The 26,163-nt window shown below is 41.6% G+C and overlaps 2 protein-coding genes and 1 long non-coding RNA gene across 3 annotated transcripts in view; 2 read left to right on the top strand and 1 right to left on the bottom strand.

Annotated features, from left to right (window-relative positions):
- Positions 1–994: 994 nt before the first annotated feature.
- On the top strand, positions 995–4,057 carry LOC133510548 (uncharacterized). Its single transcript, XR_009797640.1, has 3 exons — positions 995–1,097; positions 1,175–1,313; positions 3,953–4,057. It is a non-coding gene; the product is annotated as an uncharacterized LOC133510548 (long non-coding RNA).
- Positions 4,058–11,933: 7,876 nt separating this feature from the next.
- The window catches only part of sugp1 (SURP and G patch domain containing 1), a 61,845-nt gene continuing 47,615 nt past the window's right edge, over positions 11,934–26,163 (top strand). Inside the window, exon 1 of the mRNA XM_061838582.1 lies at positions 11,934–12,026. The gene's annotated coding sequence lies outside the window, so the exon portion shown is untranslated. The remainder of the gene's footprint in view (positions 12,027–26,163) is intronic.
- The window catches only part of LOC133510544 (potassium/sodium hyperpolarization-activated cyclic nucleotide-gated channel 2-like), a 34,093-nt gene continuing 28,581 nt past the window's right edge, over positions 20,652–26,163 (bottom strand). Inside the window, exon 8 of the mRNA XM_061838580.1 lies at positions 20,652–24,617. Within this exon, the coding sequence (XP_061694564.1) occupies positions 23,677–24,617 (941 nt within the window). The 3' untranslated portion in view covers positions 20,652–23,676. The remainder of the gene's footprint in view (positions 24,618–26,163) is intronic.

The raw sequence follows: 26,163 nt of genomic DNA, 5'->3' as shown, positions 1-26,163 counted from the left end.
GTTTCTCAGAAAACGAACTAAATTTTTTCAAGTACAATACCTTGTGCCCCCCCCCCACACACACACACATGAAGTAGCTGGTTCCCGTTCAATTGCCATTATTAATACAATATATCTGCGGTATAGTCATTTTTTTACGTAACTCAAATGGCATTCAACCACACATTTCTCAATATAGTTAGCTGATTATGTAGGCTTGAATGCACTTTCGCTAATGTTTTGTTTTGTCATGGTTTGGATTCCCCCCAAATTTTTTTTTAGCACATTACATAGATTGAATAACATTTCTCCCACTAGATGTCACCCTGAACACATTTCCAGAAGAGAGGAAAGGAAAGAAAACACCCCCCCCCCCAAAAAAAAAAAACCCCGAGTTGATGTATTGAGTGGTGAGGTGAGTAAATGCATCACAGAGCAGCCTTGGGTGCTTATTTAGCAGCAACATTTGTCGGAGAACAAGGTCAATTACTATTTGTTTTTTCCAGTAATTAATCACAAAACATCCAGCAGTAAATAGAAAAGATTCGTTGAATTGTAGGAATCAGTGGTTTCCAAATCTTTTACACCACATACTACCTCATAACAGTTAACCTATTTCAATGCAGTAACATATAAGGGCAGTGTTCATCAACAATAAAACCGATGTGTTAGTCCTAAAAGGTATATTTAATAGGATTGCAATCGACTGTAACATTACAGACAGGTTGAACATCAAAACTGTGCTTAAATCTATGAAAATAAAACCGTCACTAAATAATGACTGAATCAAATGTTGTACCTAAATAAATGGTTTAAAATAATCACTCCTTCAAGATTATAGGCAAATCTACGCTAAGAAAAAAGAGAAATGCAAATGAATTGCACCTAAGTGGTGGTGTTAATGACTCAAAAAAGAGGAAAAAGTGTCCATTAGATGACATTTCCTTGTAGAAGACCGAAGGCCTGTGTTTTGAAACATTTTGATCTGCTATTTTTCAGTTGAATTGCCTACAGATGCAATTGCTGTAAGGTGTGAGTCAGTGTTGTTTGACTGCAAAGCTGAAAGACTTTGTGAGCACGCCAGTGTTCTATCGACACAAAGCTGTCTACTGTCCAAGGTTACCTCCTCTTGTGCTTGTTGTCAGAGCTACAGAAAAGACCTTAACTCCCTTGTCTGTTCTCCACGGGAATGAAGCAGCAAACCCCAACCATCTTTGTCTCCTACCGAGTGGACACATGATCAACAAAAGTGAAACACCCACAGCCACTGAGAGATGCCATTTTTCTCTTGCAGTCAGAGAGTTTTCATTCCAGAATTTTAAAGTCGACCCAAGGTTAGTGTGCCTACATATGTGTCCATTGATTAGGTATCTCTATTATTAGCCACGGGCCCAATGTGAATGGAAGTATGATACTTTCACAGGGATGAGGTGTCATTGCTGCAACACGTACAGTATTTCTAGACGCTAATCCAATTCTAGTTAGTTTTGTGTTAATGTTCATGTGTGGAATATTTGTTTGTGCAACAAATTGTGTCTATGTCTCGTTATAGTATAGTATAGTGCTACATAATAGTAAATAGTATTGTATACTTTTTCTAGACTTCAGCAACATTTGAACACAAATGGTGGCGCAGCACATACAACCAGACAATAAAAACAATATTCACAGGCTCATTATCTTTACCTTCTTTAAACATTAATATTAGTGCAAGTTACTGTGAAGTTGTGACCGTCGTCTCTGTTATTCTGTATGTCTGTATTGTACTGCACCAAGGTGGCCAAAGACCACACACCAGAAGGAGCACGTCACAATTACAGTATAGTATTACATAATAGTATATAGTATAGCCGGTAAAGTGTTGGACTCACAGTTCTGAGGACCCGTGTTTGATCTTCAAACATTTTTCATCCACCCCTCCATTTTCTTTGCCCTCTGACTAAGGCTATCCTCTAATAAGAAATAGCACCGTTCTAAAGGGGCAGTCAGGCATTATAAATATGCTATCTTCAAAATTAAGTCATCAGTGGTTTTTGTGAGGCTAGCATATATGGTTACGCCTTTTAAGAGCCCAATCAAATGTTCCTGTTCTTCTGCATAAATTATTATATTCCTAAATTCATTATCCATATTTATTTATCTATTTATATAATTGTTTGTTTGTTTATTTGTTTACTTTTGAAGACCAGTTTATGCAGCACATTTGTTTTTGTCTGGCTGGACAAGTTCAGAACCATCGTGCTTGTCGCAACAGCCCTCTTACTTCCTGGTTTTAACATTTTATAGCCTAAAAATATTCCACCAGATGATGCTGCTCCGTCAAACCACAGTTAATACTACTAGTGTATTTGCTGAATTCAAGTTACTGCACAATAATGTTGGGTCCGGTATGAGATCTACACACAAGTACCTGTAAGTTTTTAAATATTCTCCAGTAACAAATGTTTAATATGTATAAATAATTGAATAATTTCACCCCCCAAAAATGCTTATTGGACAACTAAAACACTAAACCTCTCTGATATTATTATACACCATGTAAAACCTTACCTGTCATAAAAAGATTAATAACTGCATGTGAGGCCACACATTGAAATACTTTAAGATTCAATATTTTAACCACCAAAACCTTTATTTTGAAAGCATGTGTGGATTTTCTATATAATATTTTCTTTATAATACAGTCATAATATAGTTTCATCATGACTACCTGGCTTTATTGATTGTTTGGATAAATCACAGAGTTCTATTGCCTTAAGTAGGTTACATATAATTTTTGTATTTTAACCCACCATTAGAAGAAAGTCATCAAAGGCCTGATTATGGGATGTTTGTGAAAGATTATCCCGAGTCATTATCCTGTGGAGTGGGGTGTGTTCAGAATGATTTTTCCATATGATCCGCTTGCAAAACCATCTTGGCCGTCAATCATGAATGTTGACTCTGTTCTATCTTTGCTTGTGGTCACGGACATGCAGATTTTTTTTTCTCGCCATGTGTGCAGTCTGTCATATTTAAAAAAAATCAGTTCAGGTGTACAAAATTGCTATTTGTGTACTTTGCTTTAGGAAGTGTCCATTTTCATTTGGGCCACTGTACCAACTGATATGTATGAAGTAATGCGTGAGTCTGATGTTGACTGTGAAGTAGCAGTGCAGAGATTGTGATGAGTTTTTAAAAAAATTGAAATTCAGTATTTGAGCTATCCGATGAGTCCATTCAGCCTTTTTGTCCTCTCAAAATGTTTTTGTCCTCAACTATTATATACTTTGATCTACCTGTGTTTGACATGCAGTTTGTTACCTTGTTACTGATTAACGATTATTCCAAATTGTCCTGTCTCTGGCCAAAATTTGTCTAATGACTATGATTGATTTTTCACCTTCTCCCATATTCGCAATTTTTTGTTTGTCACCCAATGGCATGTAGTTTGTTAGTTTCTTACTTATTTGTATACATATTAAGTTAGTTTAAATATTAGTACACACGGGTAAAACCCAAATCTGAAACTGAGCACATCCATCCATCCATCCATCCATCCATCCATCCATCCATTTTCTTTGCCGCTTATCCTCACAAGGGTCGCGAGGAGTGCTGGAGCCTATCCCAGCTGTCAACGGGCAGGAGGCCGGGTACACCGTGAACTGGTTGCCAGCCAATCGCAGGGCACATTGAGACACACAGCCGCACTCCAAATCACACCTAGGGGCAATTTAGAGTGTCCAATTAATGTTGCATATTTTTGGAATGTGGGAGGAAACCAGAGTGCCCGGAGAAAACCCACGCAGGCACAGGGAGAACATGCAAACTCCACACAGGCGGGACTGGGAACGAACCTGCGTCCTCAGAACTGTGAGGCCAATGCTTTACCAGCATTACCACCATGCTACCGCTTTATTTTCATCACTGTTCAAATATTTCAGGAAGGGAGTATATTTTAGTGCTGTTTGTCTGCCTTGTGTGCTGATGGCAGGGTGCGCCGAGGACACACTTGCGCGTCTTAGTGTGAGGATTTTGGATGAGGAAGAGATGGAAGGAGAAAGAGTGATGGTTTGCAACTTCCAGTGATTCAGCAATTTCAGAGATGAATTTTGTAAATAATCCCCTCTGTCCTCCCTTCTCGCCTCCGCACCCTTCACTCCTTATCCCCGTTGACCTTTTCACACTCTACCACCAACCCTCGCACCCAATAATCATTCAAGTCTCATTACTTAATTGCTTTTGTACACATATATAACATCTCATCATTGTAATGACTCTCATTTTTCTGGCAGACTATTTAGAAACATCACATGCGCATCGATTGAGGTGGGAAATATAATCGGGTCAAATGGAGAAAATAAACTATTCATCACATTGTGCGGGTTTGTGGCGGGATCTTCACTTGAATGCCCATTACTGACTGACTGGCCTCATGTGTTTAGTGCAGAGAGAGACGTCAGATGCACTGTGGTGGACAGAAATAGACTGTAGTGGGATATGTGAGCAGAGGAGAGGGGAGATGGGAGAGGGGAGAGGGGAGAGGGCCTAGCTATCCTGCCATCCGAGATAATGCAGACTCTTCTGCATGGTGAGGTGGGGAATTAGCACCAGGAGAGACAATGGGCTGCATTGCACTAGGTCCTTGCATTGTGTGCATCTATTCTCAGTCACGGGCTAAGTCACTTCTGTAAAATAGATGTCACTAATTTGGACTGTCTTGATGATCATGATGACGGTATTTGTATGAACTTGTGTGCATTCTAGTTTTCTCCAGTAATCTTCCTTCCCTGTTTGCAGCAGTTCCTTACAGATGGTCAAACAGGTTACTGTTTCATGTCGTACTGGGATATTTTTGGTCAATACTGACCCCATTTCTTTTCTCAAAGAAATAATTCTAACTGGTGCCACTTGAAATTGTTTTAGCATTCTCTCTCTTCTCTCTCTCTCTCTCTCTCTATCTCTCTCTCCCTCTCTCTCTCTCTCCATATCTGTCTCTTCTGTCTTAGATACAAAGATACATAATAAAACAGTCTTATTATAAGTGGTGAAGTATTTGCACACATACTATTAAATGTGTTTTTCATTTTCATTCTTTTCAGTGCATCACATTCATTTCTTTCACCCCCCCCCATCCTACCCCAGTCACTGTACTTCATTTTTGCATGTTCCACACTGTGCTCTACTAACTACAGTGTGATTGTAATAAGTGGTAGAATGATACGTACTAAATAATTTTGTACATGGTTTTACTATCCACAACTTATTTGATAAAAATTAGTCATTTTGATCACATGTATTCGACAGTGAAAAAAATAAGTATTTGAACACCCTGCTATATTGCAAATTCTCCCACTTAAAAATAATGGAGGGGTCTGAAATTTTCATCGTAGGTGCATATCAACTATGAGAGAGATAATCTAAAAAGAAAAATCCAGAAATCACAATGTATGATTTTTTTAACGATTTATTTGTGTGATACAGCTGCAAATAAGTATTTGAACACCTGTCTATCAGCGAGAATTCTGACCCTCAAAGACCTATTAGTCTGCCTTTAAAAGTCCACCTCCACTCCATGTACGATCCTGAATCAGATGCTCCTGTGTGAGGTCGTTAGCTGCATAAAGACACCTGTTCACCTCATAAAATCATTAAGACTCAAACTTTTAAAATGGCCAAGACCAAAGAGCTGTCGAGGGACACCACAGACAAGATTGTACAACTCCACACGGCTGGAAAGGGCTATGGAGATATTGCCAAGGAGCTTGGTGAAGAAAGGTCCACTATTGGAACAAACATGACGGTCAATCTCAATCGGAGTGGAGTGCAATGCAAGATATCACCTCGTGGGGTCTCAATGATCCTTAGAAAGGTGAGGAATCAGACAGGACTACACGGCAGGACTTGGTCAATGTCCTGAAAAGAGCTGGGACCACCATTTCCTAGGTGACTGTTGGAAATACACTAGGACGTCATGGTTTAAGATCATGCATGGCACGGAAGGTTCCCCTGCTTAAACCAGCACATATCAAGGTTCTGGCGTGGCCAATTGAAGGCCTTTGGAGGGAGCTGAAACTCTGTGTTTCACAGCGTCAGCCCAGAAACCTGTCTGATCTCGGGAGGATCTGTGTGGGGGAGTGGGCCAATATCCCTCTTGCAGTGTGTGCAAACCTGGTGAACAACTACAGGAAGTGTTTGACCTCTGGAATTGCAAACAAAGGCTACTGGACAAAATATTAACATTGGTTTTCTCAGGTGTTCAAATACTTATTTGCAGCTGTATCACACAAATAAATGGTTAAAAAATCATGGATTGTGATTTCTGGATTTTTTTTTTTTTTTTAGATTATCTTTCTCACAGAGGACATCCACCTACGATGAAAATTTTAGACCCCTCCATGATGTGGGAGAACTTGCAATAAAGCAGGGTGTTCAAAATACTTATTTTCTTCACTGTATTTCCATATCATATTGAACATTTTATCGTACATCCTGTCCTTATGTTGTAACTGCCCCTCTTACAAACCTTATGACCTGCTTTTTTGTCTTTCTTCAATTTATAGCAGTGCCTTAACAGTAGTAAAACAGTACCTTTTTAATCTCGTAGGGATTTGGAGCATTTAATCCTCGATTTACTATCGTGACTTCACCAGATCACTCAAGTAGCCAATAAACACTTCCACCTTTAAGTGTACTACATTATTCATAGGATTAGGAATCAAGAGTAATAGGATATGCCAATATAAACTGCTGATGTGACGCAATTACACAATTCTTCCTCCCTGTAGCCCCGTTTGAGCAATTTTCAGTCAATCCGTCGACACAAGCACAACTTTACATAAGCATTTAAACAATTCAACACCTCCTCTCATGTACAATGGACGTTTTATTTTTATAAACACATGGTAGTCTCTACAACTGAGTCATGCAACTGTTCTAGGCATTAAATAGGGGGGGTGGCGGATGAAGAAAAGTTCACATTGATGGATTTTATCCAGGAGTTCACATTTCTTTAAGTGAAAAAGAAAAACTACAACTGCAGAGAGAGAGAGCGAGAGATGTGGTTATGAGGAATTGTGGGAACTCCTTGTAAAATGATGGATGCTGCGGGTTTTTTCCTCGGATTCCCCAGACAATGAAACTGTCACTACTTTTCTGCACGTCGCACCTAGAAACAGCACAATGACGCATCCCTGTACGTCGTCATCAATCTTCTCCAAGGCCACTTAAACTCACTCCTACAGGTTAGATTTATGTAAAGAGAGCTCATTCCAGTATTACATTAAAGTAGTGAGTTGAGGTCAGTCATTTTTGACCACATAAATGTCAGCAAAGTCTGTAATTTTCAAGAAATGTATTTTATGTTTTTTGGTTCTTTTGCTGCATAACGTTTTTAAGTAACTACACTATATTGCCAAACATATTTGCTCACCTATCCAAATAATTGGAATCAGGTGTTCTAATCACTTCCATGATGACAGATGTATATAATTAAGCACCTTGGGATGCAAACTGTTTTTACAAATATTTGCGAAAGAACGGGTCACTCTCAGGAGGTCAGTGATTTCTAGCGTGGAGCTGTGTGATACGATGCCACCTGTACAACAAGATATTTCCTCGCTCATAAATATTCCACAGTTGACTCTGAGCTGTATTTTAAGAATGTGGAAGCATTTGTTAACGACAACAACTCAGCGACAAAGCACATAAACTGACTGAGTGGGATCAGTGGAGGCTGAGGCCCATTGTGCAAGAGGTCGGCCACCTTCTGCCTGATCACTCACAAGAATCAATCGAATTTCATGTGGCCTTCAGATTACCACGAGAACAGGGCGCAGAGTGCTTCATGGAACGGCGTTCCATGTCCGAGCAGCTGCATCCACGGACATAGATCACCAAGTGCAATACAAAGCATCAGATGCAGTGGTGTAAAGCAAACCATCACTGGACTTGAGAGCAGTGGAGACTGACTGAATCACGCTTCTCCATCTGGCACTCTAATAGATGAGTGTGGGTTTGGCGGTTGCCAGGAAAACAGTACTTGTTTGACTGCACTGTCTCAAGTGTAAAGTTTGGTGCTGTGGGGATTACTGTATGTTGTGAAGTTGTTTTTCAGGAGCTGGGTTTGGCCCCGTGGTTTCACAGAAAGGAACTCTGAATGTTTCAGTATACCGAGAGATTTTGGACAATTCCTTGCTCCCGACTTTATGGGAACAGTTTGGATTTGGCCCCTTGCTCTGCCTACATGACTGTGCACCAGTGCACAAATCAAGGTCCACAAAGACATGGTGTGGATGAACTTGACTGGCTTGCACAGAGTCCTGACTTCAACCCAATACACCACCTTTGGAATGAATTAGAGCGGAGATTGAAAGTCAGGGCTTCTCATCCAGCATCAGTGTGTGACCTCACAAATGGTCAAAAATTCCAGTAGAAACACTCCTATACCTTGTAGATGTCCTTCGCAGAAGAGTTGAAGCTATTATAGCTACAAAGGGTCCACCAAAGTCATATTGAACTCTGTGGATTAGGAATCACTTAAATTCAGATGTGAGTCAAGGCAGGTGAGAGTATATTTTTGGCAGTATGGTGTAACATTTAGATAAATATCATTTAGTTTTCATTTTTAGCCCTCAAAATTACAGCTTTTTGTGCACAGTGTTTGCAGTACATGTATATTATCAGTACAGTGCTACCTTTTTCCCTTGAATTGCGAATCATACAGTATTTCTACAGCCAATCGAGGATTCTTCCACTACTTAAATTTAAATGAAATTCTTCTCCATGGTCAGCAGAGTGCATCTTCCCTTTTGAAAATGACATTTGCGCTTTTATTTGCTCCACGGAAGTGCAGTAAATCATTAAATGCATAAAACAAGAATATTACATGAAAGTGCTCCCCTTGTCCAAAAATTGATAACTGCTGTCGTCTGGTAGAAATGAAAAATACCTAACGTTTGAGTGTTGAGTCTATAGATGTAACCCATTATACTGTGAGTCAGTCCAATAAATTGCTGCAACATTCAGCTTGTCTCATCACCTGTGACCACCATGAGTCACTCACATGATTCAGGTTTGTCATGATTTTTGCACTGGATGTTCTTTTTGTCAGAACCCAACTATTAAAAAAATATGTACCCAATATGGCCAGGAATTGAACTCACACTGTCTGTATGAAACATAGTACCGTAATTTTCGGCCTACAGAGCGCACCTGTTTATAGGCCTCACCCAGTACATTTATAAAGGAAATACCATTTGGTACATACGTAAGCCGCACCTGTGTAAAAGCCGCAATTTCCCACATTGAAACACAAGACATTTACAAAGAAAGACGGTACACAGAAAGAGTTTTCAAAGTTTTAATACCTAAGTTTAGCTTAACATAGCAACAGCACGGTAGCATGAACAGGGCGGGTTAAAAAAAAAAAAAAAAAAAACAGCCAAGGCAGCTATACAGTAGCAACACGGTAGGACAGCACTAACAGGGCCGGTTAAAAAACAAAATACCTAAAACACTGAGACGTGGCAGTAACACAGCAGCAATGCGCTGGCACGGCACTAACGCAAACGCGGTGCTTACGCTAGCACAGCACTAATGCTAACAAGGTGCTAACGCTAGCGCGGCGCGAACAGGGCCAGTTAAAAAAAAATAACTGGTAAAAATCACTGAGACAGTGCAGTAACACAGCAGCAACAGGCTCGCGCTAACAGGGCCTGTTAATCAAAACATACTGGTAAAAGTCACTTCCTCTGCACACATATTCCACCAGGGTCACTCTTACCTTTTCCGCTCGAGTGCCCCCTTCCGGCTGTTAAAATAAAATGCACAAATTAGCTGCATCACCGCATAAGCTGCAAGGGTTGAAAGCATGTGAATAAAGTTGTGGCTAATGGTCCAAAAATTACATAGCAAGTGCCACTACACTCCCTGTGCATCCAGTAACTGAAAAGGGAGGCGAAAATGTAGATTTCATGGGTTCCAACTGGCCAAAATTTAAAATTTGATGTAGAGTATTTTATTGGTATAATTAAAGAGTTGGGGTTTGAAATGATAAAATTAGACAAAAATCATGCCAAGAAAAAAGGGTCTCTCTCTATATAGCAGTTTCAGAAGACTGTGGACACAATTACATGTTCAAAAATTCACCAAATGAATACGGATGTTAGAATGTGTTTATTTATCAATTCTCCTCAGCATTATCGAGGTGCCCTTGAGCAAGAGTTTGAAACGAATCATGTTTATGCAGAAATGTGATGTTGGAAAAAAGAAAAACTCGGGGTTGCAGAGGTTAAGGTTTAGTGAGATGTAATAAGTGTGGGAATTAGTTTGTCAATGTTAACGTCCGCCATGTGAAGGGGCCACAGTTACTGGGTGTGCGTGTGTGCCTGAATGTGTTAGTGTGTCCGCTCTGATGAATAGCCACTGTGTCACAGAGTATAGACCTTGACAGAGCAGAACAGATGAGATGAGTCAGAAGCCAAAGCTTTGTCCTGGCTCTCGTCACTTCACTGGGCGGCCAGGAGCAAATATTATCAGTGGATGATGGAGAGAAATTAGTAGGCGGGGGGCCTTTGCTTCCTGTTTTATGACAATTCCATTTGAAAAACCACCTGGGAGATTAACTGTGCTGCAACAGTTCTTGCGAATGCTTTGTAAATGTGTATGTAGGAAACCATTTTTCTTTGCGTTCTGCTGTGTACATCAGAACTTGTTTGGTTGTTTTTTTTCTCTTCTTCTATGCTATCGGCAAATGGCTTTGTGGACATTTCTAGGTCATCAGTAATAGGAAATGTTTAACAGAAAAGATGTGTGGGGACCAGCAACTAACAGAAAGCCCTGCAGACTCCCCTTTAAAAAAAAAATGAATTGTCTGCGCTTCTATATGTAGCTCGTACCACATTCAGATATCCAACATGAGTGGGGAAAAAAACAGGATTTGTCCATATTCTCATTTAGTGTGAATTTACATTTGTTTAGGTTTGCAAACATGGATGCAGGAAAATATTTTAGTGATGTTAAAAGAATGAACTAAAATGTATTTTGCTCATATTTACCCAAATTTTGCCATATCCATCAAATAAATGTCTTCTGTTGGGAGTGTAAGGCGTGAAAAAAAAAGTTGCACAGGTGCAGGACATTTAAAATGTAGTAATGTATATTCCATCCATCCATTTTCTTAGCCGCTTATCCTCACAATGGTCGCAGGAGTGCTGCAGCCTATCCCAGTTGTCAACGGGCAGGAGGAAGGGTACACCCTGAACTGGTTGCCAGCTAATCACAGGGCACATGGAGACAGACAACAGCTGCACTTGCAATCACCCCTACGAGTAATAGAGAGTGTCCAATTAATGTTGCATTTTTTTGGGGATGTGGGAGGAAACCGGAGTGCCTGGAGAAAACCCACGCAGGCACGGGGAGAACATTCAAACTCCACACAGGCAGGTCCGGGTTCGAACTCGGGGCCTCAGAACTATGAGCCCAACACTTCCCAGCTGAACCATCATGCTGCCTAATAATATATATTGTATATTGAATTGACGTCCATGAATGTGAATATAATCAGTTCAGGGTGTACCCTGCCTCAAAGTCAGCTGAGATATAGGCTCCAATTCCCCCTTGACCCGAATGAAGATGAGTAGCAAAATGGGGGACTTGACTTACAAGACTTATCTCCCATCAGACCTATGTTGTAAAATTTGGGATTTGGGATTTTGCTTGGCTAAAACTTGTGAATGACTCGACTTTGACTATGTATGAGACTCAACTTGTTTTTTTACTTGAACTGCATGACTCATTTTATCTGTTTACATTTCAAACGAATTCTTTTCGAAGAAGTGTACCACTTGTTTTTGAAAGAAAAGTTTTTTTCCAAGTACCTAGCGCAAACCTGGCAACTCACCAGTAAGTAGGCTATGATGCAAAGTGCAGAGGCCACCTCATAAAGCAAGTATCATGGAGGGAGCTCAAAAGATGATTGGATTCAAGGATTATTTTTTTGATCAAATTGTGAAGAAGAGAACCACAACATGCAGGATTTGCACATCGATAAAAAATCACAAAGACAGGTAAGCTACATTAACTTCCCATTTTAGCTAACCAATAGCTGCTCAAACATTAAATAAGATCACTGAGGGTTATTTTAATTGATTATTTATGCAACTAGCTGACTGGTTAGCACAGTTCTGAAGACTTGGGTTCAAATCCTGGCCCCGCCTGTGTGGAGTTTGCATATTCTCCTTGTAAGGTTCCCGTTTCTCCTGGTACTCTGGTTTCCTCCCACATCCCAAAAACATGCAGGGTAGTTTTCATGAAAGACTCTAAATGGCCCGTCCGTGTTAATGTATGTGCAAATTTGTTTATATGTGTTCTGCAACTGGCTGGCGACCTGTTCAGGGTGTGTCCCGCTCCACGCTCGAAGATAGCTGTGATAGGCTACGGCACGCTAGTGACCCTAGTGAGGATAAGCTGAACGGAAGATGAATGACTGAATTATGCAATTGGGATCAATGAAGTCAACGACGTAATCAAAAATAAGGAGACTGATTTTGAAACCATGAGAAAAGTATGTGAGATATTTTAAAACAGATAATAAACGCAAGTGAAGATACTAAGTCTAAAACAGCTAATATGGAAAATGTATATTATGACTAAGCAATATTGTATGACTTTGACTTTTGAATAACAGTACTTTTACTTAACCCAGGTAATCACTTGAGTCAACTTGGCTGGCTTGATTTTTTTCCCACAGTATGTATTTCTTTCGGATTGTCCCGTTAGGGGTCGCCACACCGTGTCATCTTTTTCTATTTAAGCCTATCTCCTTGTGAATAAAATCATCTTCCTTTCTTCTTTTCACTCATTTATGCATTACTTGTCGTAAAAAAATCATTCTATAGTCTCACAAGAACAAGCCCTGCAATATGTTAAGCAATTCTGGCAAAGTGAGCATCCGCTCCTCTATAAATGGGCCATTGCACGCTTGATTAATTTACATATTGCCATGATCTTTAAGACATCATTGTGTCCTTAGACAGAGACTTCATTGATCTGTCACAATAGTGTCCCCCTTTTTTTGTCAAAATGAACAGTAAAATGACGTTAAACAACCTCCGGGGCCATGATATGATGATTTTTAACCAGATGACACGGTGAGGTGCTGCGTTACTGCCCACTATCTCTCCTACTGTTTGTTTTTCTCTTCGACCATTTCAGCCTGACGAACTGCTCACTTCCTCCGTAGTCTGCTACACTGTCCAGTAACTGTGATGCTTCTGCTGAGGCCCGCGGCTGCTGGATGACTGACTCTCTCTCCCCCACTTCCTCTGTCTATTCACTGACTCATTCACAGTCCCAGCGCTTTAACCAAACGCTAATCCTGATTTCAAATTTGAGATAAGATCCCAGGACGTTTGTCAGCTGCATAGACACATGGGGGTTCAGCAGGAGGTTAATATACAGTGCAGAGCACAACTACAATACTGTATAGCATTGCCAACAACAGTGAATATATATAAAGAAATTGCTTATTCGTTCAAACTAGAAGTGGCAAAAGGTGGTGGCTGGTGGAGTTTTCACCAGGTGGGGTGCGTTCACAATCCTTACTGGTTTTAGAGTTTGTTAGCTTTAGCACTAGCAATCAGGCTAAATGCCCAGTCTCACAGGCTAGCGGCTAGCGCCACTGTCAAAGAATGACATCTATGGAACATTAACACCTTAAAGTGCCACTGTCATGAAATGCATGATTTTTAGTACGTTATTAATGGGAAAAAAAAGGCAGCCGGAATGGACCCATCTGTTTTTTCACCACACAACATGATTTTGACATATATGACTTTTTGTAACTCCCACCATGAAAATCCTCTCGAGGGATTTGTTTTGGAGAAGAAGCAGGAAGTGATGTTATGAGCAGACGCCCACTCAGGCAGTCTCGTGTGTTTATACTAGTATTACCTGCTGCAAGGTAGCTCGTTGTTCCTTTGTGTTAGCCAAAATTCCAGCTCGTTCTATTGCTTGATATTGCTCAAACACTCGGGAGGATGGATTAATTCTTTATATTTTTCAAAAAGTATACATACACGTGTACATATGACAGTAGTGCTAAACATGTCAATGTGCGCGTCGGATGGCTTCTGCGTGGGGCTACCCAGCAAAGACTTCCGCGTCGGCCCTGATGTGGAGATGGGTTGGCCGCGGCGTCGTCGTTGCTCGCAGGCGGTGTTGATTTCTTCACTGCCGTGCAGAGGTAGATCGGGCAGGGAGGTGTTGTGACCGTATGCAGGTTGGCCGTGATCCATATATCATCTAAACATACCTCAAAACGATGGGGTAATATTGCCCCAGTCACTTCACTCGGTTGTGAGATGTTCTCTTCTTCAAAAAGAGCTTCCATGTTAGAAGGGGCGTGTTCGTCTCCCATAGTAGGTGGCGCAGCGTGTTTTCAATGGCGAGTGTCCCAGTGTGACGTCACGGACAGAGGATGCAGCCAATATGGCGACCACTTGGGCTTTAAAAACAACTTAACATTAAGTATGTTTCACACTAAACAACAGTCTTTACTAGCATTTTCATCATAATTACAATATTTTATAATTACCTTTAAATAAGAGTAATTGTGACGTCTTCTGTCATCCCTATTGCTAAGTGCGACCACAGCAAGTCATTATGGTCGATATTGCAGCAGACTTTCACAAGGTTAACTCAACTGAAGATTCACATTTATTATTTTTAAGTTCATTGAATTCAACAAAGTGCTGAGGGTATACAGTCAGGAAGAATGATGCACCCTGCCTTGGTGCGAACTGTTGCATTGAAGCAGAGCAACTGCTCATATCAAACTTTTATGAAGCTAAATGGGTAAAGATTTGTGTGCTCCAAACTTGATGTGCATCATTAATCAGACAATTGACCCCTCCGTACAGGGCACTTAACCACGCCTCCTGAAGTGACGTCACACCACGTGCGCTCACGTAAGACAAACAGTAAAAATGGCAAATACAATACAAGACATTCTGAACTGAGAGAGACGCCATGCTTCTGATTTCATTCAATCATTCACACGTAGCAATGTTATGCTAGCGGACAATGTCTCATTCATTTATACGAGACGTGTATTAAAAATCAAATTTAGGGCATATCTTCGTGCAAACACAGTCTGGTTAAGCTTCGGCCGCGAGCCAGCAAGAAATCAATAAGTTTGTGCAGTCCGATCATCGGTAAATATCGCTCAACAAAGAATAAGTGTGTCAATCGTTCACACGCAGCAGTGTTATGCTAGCGAAGAACTTCGAATTGCTTTATACAAGACATGTATTGAAAATCAAATATAAGGCATACCTTCGTGCAAACATGTGTTCCGGTTGATATTAGATGGATTTAGTTGATGATGCGGTCTTCCACAAAGTTTGATCCATCGAAGGCATTTTTCGTACTGGGTCTTCGGTTTTGGAAAGGGTACGAATCGAACTCCACCAACTAGCCTTTCAGGATACCTGTCGTCACTATTACAAAGTTCGTGACTCCACCTCTTAACCATATTTTTTGTTAAATAACCCAAATACGCGATAAAACGCTAACTAAACCTATAGTGGACCATGCAATGTTGTCAGAGAAAATGGCGGGAGCAAAAACGGGCTTTGGTCTATGCAGATCTCTGGCCTCTGATTGGTCAGTGACGCGGATTGCGCAATATCCACGAAGGGGTCAATTCACAAGTGAAACCATTTTAAGTTAAATGCGTTTTAAGTAGGCGGCACGGTGGAGCAGCTGGAAAGTGTTGGCCTCACAGTTCTGAGGACCTGGGTTCAATCCCAGCCCTCCCTCTGTGGAGTTTGCATGTTTTCCCTGTGCCTGCGTGGGTTTTCTCCAGGTACTCCAGTTTCCTCCCACATCCCAAAAAACATTAATTGGGCACTCTAAATTGCCCCAAGGTGTGATTGTGAGTGCGGCTGTTTGTCTCAATGTGCCCTGCAATTGGATGGCAACCAGTTCAGGGTCTACCCCGCCTCCTGCCCATTGACAGCTGGGCTGAGGCTCCAGCACTCCCTGAGATCCTTGTGAGGATAAGCGGCAATGAAAATGGATGGATGGATGTGTTTCAAGAGTATAGGAGCGGTTCTTTTTAGACTTACTCTCACAAAAACTAAATAAAATTACACGGTCTCTATATCATGGGTGTGTCTGAACCATAACAGAATGAACAGAGCCCACTGAAATAAAAATGTGTCTCAATTACTCGCAAATTGACTTAATCATTGTGAAATTTGGGCCCGTTTGCTTGGACACAAAGCTGTTCTTGTGTTGCATGAATGGCAACAGGTGTCAAGTTAATTGTACCTTCTGTCATCCAATGGGAGAGCATTTAATTGGCCTGCAATCTCACATTGTGTTGCTTGCATGGATAGATGGGGGAAAAAAGATGTGTTGGTTGTATAAAGCAATTATTTTGGACTAAATAATTGAACTTGGATAATTTCCCGTGGCACATCCCGTGATGATCTCTCACGATATAGGAATAGTGGAGAAGTTAAATGTACACCACTTGTTGTGTTTTTGCAAACTCCTACTTCAGCTTTAGCATTTGATTGAGGTAATAATAGCTGCACGCATTCTCGCCAAGAGATAAGTAATAATCTCTCATCTCCTGTATCCACTCAGGATGGTTAAAAAAAACACATTAAGATGTTGTTGAAGCCCTGTGCAGTAATAGAGATGGGAGAGTGGGAGGGTGGGACAGACTAAATAAACAAATGGCCCTGTGGAGGTAAAAACCTATGGAGGTGGTGCAGGAGATGCTGATATGATTAATTGAAGTACGACGGCCAGGGACACAGCAGAGAGCCGCCACTGCAGAGAGAACAAGGTATAGAGGACAACCATCGGTTGTGTACAATGTCAAATTGGATACGCTACCTACTTAGCGGGTTGCCAACTTTATGTGTGGAGGAACATTCTGTCACAGCAGTCACTTATTTGTTTCCTCACTGAATAACAATGACACGGATGGATGGATGGATGGATGGACGGACGGACGGACGGACGGATGGATGGATGGATGGATGGATGGATGGATACATAGACTCAAATGTTGCTGGATGAATTGCACAACTGATCAACTCACTGCAGTTGAGCTTCACTGCATGGAGCCGATACTGACCAGTTTAACTCTAATATTACTGATTTACCAGCCATGAACCACACCGTATGTCCATGGAGAGGGGCCTAAGGCAGAGCTGTGCAATGCATGTGTTGCACTGCATGAGGCAAATAGTGCTCGCAACACATACTGACTGGTATTCTGAATCCCCAGTAGCTCCATGAGACTGTGAAACAACGTTTTAGGCCTTCTATTGCGGGCAGCCAAAGGCACAGCTATGCAATAAACGTGTTGTCTAATCAGTACATTGACATGCCACACCTGTGAAGTGGAAGATTATTTCGGCCAAGATAATGTGCTTACCAACACAGATTTCGTCATTTATGAACAATATTTGAGGGAAATAACGGCCAATGCAAGTGTAGATTTTGTATTTTTATTCAGTGGAGATAGATGGATAGAACGTCAGCATAGCAGAAGAATGAGAGAGCGAGAGCGAGCATGAGTCACGTCACGGCAAAACTATTTCAACGCACTGCGGATGGCCTCGCCCACATTTGTAGCAACACAATGTTGAGCTCGGTGTTAAAACACCTCACCTTGCATGTAATTTTAATCTTCCTGTCTCTGTGTGCATAATCACTGACGATCCAGACGCCTTTGTGTGTGTGTGTGTGTGTGTGTGTGTGTGTGTGTGTGTGTGTGTGTGTGTGTGCGTCTGTTTAAAGGAAATAGACATTGAAAGAATGGGTGGGTGCTGCTCCCAGGCTGCTAGAAGAGTGTGTCCTTGGACTGCCCTCATCTCTGACGCACACACACCCACCCACCCTTTCACGCACAAGAACACACATACACACTTATACACACACACCACGGCCACCGGTTCATTTGCTCTCTCTTCACATAAGCAAAATAAAAGACTAGGCCCTGCATATAAACACTCAATCTGAGGTATGGATATAGGGAAAAATATATTGTGCTGATTATATTAATGTGCGTTTGCATTCACACATGCACACGTAGAGAAAGCCTTTAGACTGAGCTCAGACATCTCATCAGGGATGCAGCGGAGCTCCTGTCTGCAGAGAGCGATCTCATCTGATGTGGGGTGCAATGAGGGTGGAGGCACCGGCGGCTGATTTACAAGGTTGAGGTGTGCGCGCCGTTTGCCTGTCATGTTTGCAGTATCTTTGAGGAAATGCACAAAAACACAACGACAATGCATCATTATGCCAATGCGCTCATGTTTTTATTGCACAACAACGTAATCGTCTTTTTACGAACGCTTAAACAACATTGCCACTGACTGACAGACCAGCTTATTGAGAGAGACCAGGGTGTAGCAGAGGTGGTGGACATGACAGCCTTTTTTGGATGCGAGCAAACTCGGCCACACTCGGAGCTGCTTTGAGCCGGTGTTGTTTGTAGACATAAACTTAAACACAGCTGGAGTTGAGAAACACTTTTTTTTTTCCAAGCAGATGGTTGTAGACTAAGCACCTCCCGCAGAGGGAGACAACAGTTTTCTTGCGTCACATAGTCTGTGCTATATTCTACATGTTGCTGGTAAAGTATCTCTGGTTACAGAGCCAAGAGCTATGGAATGCGACTTGCATGTGCTCGAGTCCTTTGCAGCAGATTTACACGATTTTGTTCTTATACAGTAGTGCCTTGTATTTTGAGATATGAGCCATCATTCAACCGTTATTTGTTTTCACTTGTGAGCACAGGCTCATCACACTTCACACTAAGCAGTAGTTTAGCAAATAGTGAACAACTATCCATCCATCCATCCATCCATTTATCCATCCATCCATCCATCAATCTTCTGAGCCACTTATGCTCACAAGGGTCACGGGTAGTGAACGACTAATCCCCCAAAAACGCTCTAAACTGTATTTAATGATGTCATTACTCTGTTTTCATGGAGTACAATATTGTGGAAAGCTACTTTTCCTCAGGGCGGCATGGTGGATCAGCAACAGTTCTGAGGTCCCGGGTTCAATCCCAGACCTCCCTGTGTGGAGTTTGAATGTTTTCCCCATGCCCGTGTGGGTTTTCTGCGGGCACACTGGTTTCCTCCCACATTCCAAAAACATGCAACATTAATTGGATACTCTAAATTGCCCCTAGGTGTGAGTGCGGATGTTTGTCTCTATGAGCCCTGCGATTGGCTGGCAACCAGTTCAGCGTGTACCCCGCCTCCTGCCCGTTGACAGCTGGGATAGGCTCCAGCACTCCCCACAACCCTTGTGAGGATAAGCAGCGAAGAAAATGGATGGTTATTTTTCCTCCTTGAAATATACATGACCAAGTTTATTTTGGGCGGAGGGTGTTTTTTTTTTTTTTGTTGTTGGCTGGAATGGTTTTAATGACATTTTATACGGAAAAAAATTTGAGATTGAACTGTTTTTGAGTCACGAGCGTGGTCACGGAACGGATTAGCCCATATCTCAAGGCACCACTGTAATCAAGTGTGTAAAAACTGCCCGGCTTTTGCTTGTATATTTCAATCTCTCCCTAAATAGAATCGTACAGTATTCTCAAGTGGGACCAACAATATGAAAGGAAAAGGCACGGGAAGACACACGCACAAACTCAAGCACACAATACAGTGAGTCCCGAAGCAGAAAGAAAGCTTAGGTCAGCTAAGCAGGCTACAGTAGCTACGCCACAAAAGTTTGAACTGCTAAATGAAGTCATTGTACAGTGGTTGGTACTCGACAATGTCTACATTTGAAGGTCCCACTTAGAATCACTGGATAAAAAAAGAGCATGCACTCAGCTATTATGTGTCAAAGTAACCCAATTAGTACACAGGTTTGTGTGTTGTTTTCTTTTTTTTTTTTTTCATCAGCGTGCAATCAACATCAGTGTTTAAAAAGCGAAAAAAAATTGCAGCAATTTTCCAGCATGTGCCTACTTTATCTCTATTGTGCAGGCATCTCCACTTGCATTATTGTCATTGCAATTTGGTCATTAAGCTAGCGTCTGGACTGTTAATATCCACCAGTAGCCTGTCAGAGCAATTCCCTCTCACTGTATAAAATAGTTCTTGTACAGCAGGTTGTGGTAAAAACACAACAATGTGCCCCACGTCTCTGTTTATACTATATATACACAGAACCTAAAAGTACAGAATACAGCGCGCAATGGTGTTGGAAGGCTCAAACCAACAAAAATGTGCAATATTGTGATTTCCCATACCAGGGAAAATAATAAATACTGACATTGTCATTTTTAAGTTAGCAATACTAGTCTTCAGCTGTTTTTTTCCTCTCTTTTCTTTACATATATTGCAAGTTTAAAAAAAAACATTTGCATTTTTACAGGCACATACATACCACAAAAATAGACTGTGGAAACTAGATATACTAGGCACAAGGTATATACAGTCCATGTGCATGGGGGCACATTGTAAAAACAAACACTATAAAGACAAATCAAACGACAAATAAAATCAAGACCCTGATTTGCTAATGCATCAACACCAAGGCATTCAGTAGTCTTTGATGCGCTGTGTCAGAAATATATGAGAGGTTCTCATCCCACCTGACAGTAAGGTCCAGAAGCAGCACTCGGAACCACCCCCCCCCCCCCCCCCCGCCAAGTTGGGGCAGGAGTGGGGATGGACACAGTTATACGACACTATCAGACCCAAAGCGTGTATTTGCTTGCCCATATCGGTCAAGGGTTCTAGTTCTGGGATGTCATCCTTTCCAAGGGAGTGAGTTTTGTACTAGTTACTGAATGGATGCAATGGAATAGTGTCTGATATTGCCTGAAACATTAGCTCTTTAGCTCTCCAACCGTCTTTGCTCTCACTGACTGTGGACCCTTTCAATTCATATCAGCACAGTCCTGATAGCAGCTTAATAGGGCAAACTCTGGTATTAGCATAACAGGAACAGGGAAGAGGACCAATTGATCACACCGGAACAGCAGTGAGGAACACAAAAAAAAAGCTACGGACTCAAACTGACTCGATTCATTCACAATCGTATTGGCCTTTCGGCATGTACTGTACCTTTCCCATAGGAAAAAAAAGCAATAGAAGGTTGCTGATGAATGCGGGCCACATCAATGTGACCCACTATGACAAAGGTTTAGTGCATGTTAGTCACTGAACACAACGTGAAGATGTCCGACATTAAAAAAATAACATTTTTCAAGCTATGAGATGAAGCCCTTAGATAAAAAATAAAAACAAAAACAATCACCTACACCTTGTTTTAAGGGTTCTCAAGACGTGGTTAAAACCTGTCAACATCACACGGTGAAGTACTGCGGCACCAATTTCAGGGTTGGTTACTCGGATGGGGCAATTTTTAAACGAAAGGCGTCGCATGGTTCAATCAGCGCGTTGATTATGGGGAGAATAGACAAGTGTACGTCAATCAATGGCCCACTTGCACTGCAGCAATCAATACATATCTTTCTCTAGAAAGAAAGCAAACCTGAGTGATAAGTCCATCGCATCAGTTTTTCTAGTTAGACTCAGGATCAATGCTAATGGGGGTGGGGGGGTGGAAAAGGCGTTGTTTGTGGAACACACTAAATCAGCTGCCGAACAAAATGGAATTGAATCCACTTTTCTCCGACTTAACCACATAATTGGTCCAGGAGAAGTCATGGAACCATTTTGGGAGAATGGAGCATTGATTTTCATTTTGATTACAAGGTTGTGGTGCAACACAAGGAGCTTGTTAACAGAACCTCCTCCTCCTCCTCCTCATTGCTCTTGTTTGACCTCACTAAATTGATTGTAGTTTTTTTAAAGATTGTTTGACGTGGTGATGGGGTGTTGGTGGTAGTATACGGGACAAACACAACAACCTGGAGAGGCGTCACCAAGATTTCTTAAAAACACACAGCAACAACGTACAGCAACCTCCTTGCATCATAAAAGCCTATTCAAATGATCATCCCTTTATTTACATGGCAGTTCGTATCTGATTAGCTATCGTCCTCTACGTATGGCATACATTCGGTAAGAGAAGAACGTGACTATTTTGAGAAGAATTAGAACCAAACTTATTCTTCGGATTGGAATACTCATTTTGAACCAAAATGTTGAGACATTCATTGTAGTTTGGGGACATTTGCGGTCAATTGAGTTCCAGCTGGAGCAGTTATTTTTCAAGGCGTTGCCATGTTTTACTCCAATGCCCCCGCATGGACAAGCGAACTCACTAGGATGAGGTTTAAAGTGACAACAACGTGTGATTCGTATTGTTGCTCAATAACTTTTTTTTTTTCTGTTGTTGAATTGTTTTTTTCTTCCTAAAATGAAACCGCACAGCCTCCAATCCCTTCAAATATTTTTGGTTAAGGTAACAACATGGTCACTGGATTACAATAGCTCAAGTGAAGCCACAACAGCTGCTGGATTCTTTAAAATTTCACGTTAAAAATAAGAAAGAAAGAGAACGAAATCACTTTCCTGTACAGCTTACGTTTAGATATCTATATTCATGTATACATATATATTTATATATATAGGCGGGGTAGAGTATTGCAGAATTATATTGCATGTGTTAATCAATAAACCTAGACAAACACAAGCAAATATACAATATGGGATGTTCTCCGATGTCTCCTTTCGATAAAGTTGGAATTATTTAAGCGCCTTTGCCTCCAGGCTTACAATCAGAATGCGGAGCAATACGTCAGACCGCTTGGCAGATGTTTCACGAGAAGTGGTCAGCAATGCTTCCTGCATGCTAAACTAATTAGCCCTGACGAAGCAGAGTGAGTGTGTGTGAGAGAGAGAGGGAGCGCGAGCGTGTGTCCGTTCTCCAAAAACAAAAGCTCAAAACATACCAACAAATTCACGCACACAGACGTACACCCACGAATATACACACTCACAAATCAAATATATGGCTTCTAACATTGAATCAAGGCAGTTAAATAAATGGCATTTTCTTCTAGGTTTCTTTTTTTTTTTAGTTGATACAGACACAACCAGACTTTGTGTTCAAGCTCAACTTTGGTTTGGATAGATACAATGAATATAATATTCCTCCGTACACTTTTTTTTTTTTTTTTTATCAAATATTTACACTTTGATGTAAGATCGACCAGCGGTCTACAACATTTTTTTTCCCCACTACTACAGTATTTGAAACAAAATGAAGAGCTATGTGTTATTCTGCTACGACGGTTTACACGGAAATGAAAATACACTTCAAACTCTTAAACATTTAAAATGTCATTGTCATTTGACCTCAAGTCCCTGATTTTCATGTTTTCGTCCAGCTCCTGCTAGATTGCATTGCATGGATTCTACACAGTATGCAAATGTTACATTAATCATACCTTTCTAAATATCTTGACAATAAAGACAATGTTTATACAGTAGGTGTTTGGAAGCAGAGTGTAAGGGGTGATACTAAGAATAAAGGTGCTGGAACAGTAGACTAGACCAGTTCATCCTCATGTAATACTGGTTTCATTGTATAGACTTCTCCTCGCTCAAAGTCCCAAGACATTGAGACATGTTGCAGCCCCGATGACTAGTGGCACCAGCAACAGCCGAATAGTAATTGGGATTACTGAGGCTGACCCAAAACAAACAGATTCACCTACAAAAAAGGCCTCTTTCCTGAAATGGACCAGGGTCACAAGTTGGAAGACAGCCGGGATCTGGCAGAGTCTAGCTCTGGAAGGCTGACAATTGAATCTTTCTTGGGAACGCCAGAGTCTGGAGGTCCTGATCCAGCAGCCCCTGCTCCTGCCCCCGTTGCAGCAAGTCCACTGGGAGGAGTTATGGAGGCAAAGGCTACCCTCTGTTGTGTGCCTCCTGATCTCCCCACCCCAGAGGGCCCAGGTACGTTAGGGTGTGGGGGTCCAATGGAGGTATTGGAGGTGCGGGTCGAGGGAGGAGGACTGGGGACCGCAGATGCAGCTTGTGGCCCTCCCTCCTGGGGGAGTGAAGGCTGGGAGGCAGACAGTGCACGGGTATCCTGGCTCAAGCTCCCTGTGTGAAGCGAGTGGGTGCTCTTGTGTGAGGCAGGCCTCTGCTGGGTCTGTGTGGGACTGGATACATGGTGCTGTACTAAAGACAACTGGGACCCTGAGGGGCCCACGCTGGCCATGTACTGGAAAGTCCGTCCAGAAGTGGCTAAGGGGCTTTGGACGGGCGGGCTGGAGATTGCGGATCCAAATACCCCTCCGAATGTCTGGGGGGGTTGTGACTGAAGAGGAGACATGGAAACTGGGCTTTGTAAGTTCTGCATCACCTGAAACCTTCGCACCATACGAGGAGATTGTAAAGTCCCTGGGCCCACTAGCGGACTTGCCATTTGAGGGCAGAAGCTCATGGCGACAGCCTGCTGGAGGGTGGCAATAGCAGAACCGGTCTGGGACTGGCCAGGGGGAGCAAAGATTCCACCAATGGAGGGAGTCATCGACATTGCCCGTGGCCTCTGCAGGTCCACCAGTTTCACCATCTCACGGTCGTATTTGACGATCTCTTGGATCATCTCGTTCTCGCGGTTGTTAAAAACACCAGAATTGAGATCGTGCTGAACCTTGTGCATCAGGATGGAATTCTTTTTACCTAAAGAAGGTAAAAATAAATCATTATTTGTGTTGGAATCATTTATTCCCAACAGTGTATTCTTGACATTTCCTAATATTTCTCTTGGTTGCACTGCTTCCACAATTTCATTTCATTCACCATTTCAGCCTCTCTCTGTTGCCATGTCAGTCTAATCTACCGAAGGTCATCAGAATGAATATTGATTGACTGATCAAAAGGGCTGTATCGTTTACCGATCAGATTTCAAATTGGTTGGTTGATAAAAGCAAAACTGCAAACCATGTTTTTGACATTCTGCGAACATCAACTTTTTTATGCCAACAAAGACTGCCAGTGAATAGTAGATAGACTTGGTCATGAACATACTTAAAAGTAACACTGTTAAGGTGTACTTTTTCAGAAAATGTAGACACTGTAAGAAACAATGTCATTTTGGGATAGAATTGTTAGATTTGTATAACTGCGACATCACATAATGTTGGTATTAAGTGGCTTAAGGTAAATCCCCACTGAAAATCCATGGAGCAGACGAATCGATCATGGATTGACTGACTTAGAACTAACTCTTGTAGAAACTGAAATAATCTGGTCTCATTTAATACTTGCTTGATCAAATATTAACTTCATCAATATGAAAGGTGAGTCTGTTTATTGACCGTAAAGTTATTGTTTTTTGTATGAATGGCACCAGCTGGAGACACAGGATAATTGTACCTAGTAGTAGGACAGTATTTACTGTAATTCTGCATGGCACAATACATCACTGTCTTGGATAAATAGACAGAGAACCATCAATTTAGTGAAAACAATTGCTGAGGAAGTTCCAACTTACTGAACATATTCCATTTCCTGTGCTTTAAAGGGGAAATCCACTGGTTTGCATTAACAATGTATCCAACACGCCATGTAATATGTACTCTATTTTGACAATGTGATGTTAAATCCTCTCTCATTTAATAGTGTTTTGAGAAGATTTTTATCTCAATTACAAATTTTCAGGGGCGCTGCCATATTCGCGAGTCACATGACCTACGCGCGCAGATGTGACGTATACCGTGCCGCAACAAAGGCTCGATTACATGGAACAGCCGTGAGCGGTGACCTGTGAATGGAAGTATTCCTCCGTCTTCCCGATCAACCGATACTGCTATTTCTTCATCAGATGAGGATAAATCCGAGAAATCAGCCCCTTGGCATAAATGGTGTCCCATGTAATCGAGCCTTTGTTGCGGCACGGTATACGTCACATCTGCGCACGTAGGTCATGTTACTCACAAAAATGGCACCACCCCTGAAAATTCGTAATTGTCGATAAAAATCTTCTCAAAACACTATTAAATAAGAGAGGATTTAGCATCACATTGTCAAAATAGAGTACATATTACATGACCTAGGGGATACATTGTTAATGCAAACCAGTGGATTTCCCCTTCAAGTCTCCTGAGTGGAGTAACAATTTGGTTGTTTTGTTACTGTGTTGTGTATGTTTTTATTCTCTTGGTGAGATGCCTTGTAAAATAGCGATTGATCATGAAAAAAAAGATGTTTTCATCCCTCTTTCTTA

The sequence above is a fragment of the Syngnathoides biaculeatus genome, chromosome 13, assembly GCF_019802595.1.
Source record: "Syngnathoides biaculeatus isolate LvHL_M chromosome 13, ASM1980259v1, whole genome shotgun sequence".
NCBI lineage: Eukaryota > Metazoa > Chordata > Actinopteri > Syngnathiformes > Syngnathidae > Syngnathoides > Syngnathoides biaculeatus.
This window is presented reverse-complemented; position numbering and strand designations above follow the sequence as displayed.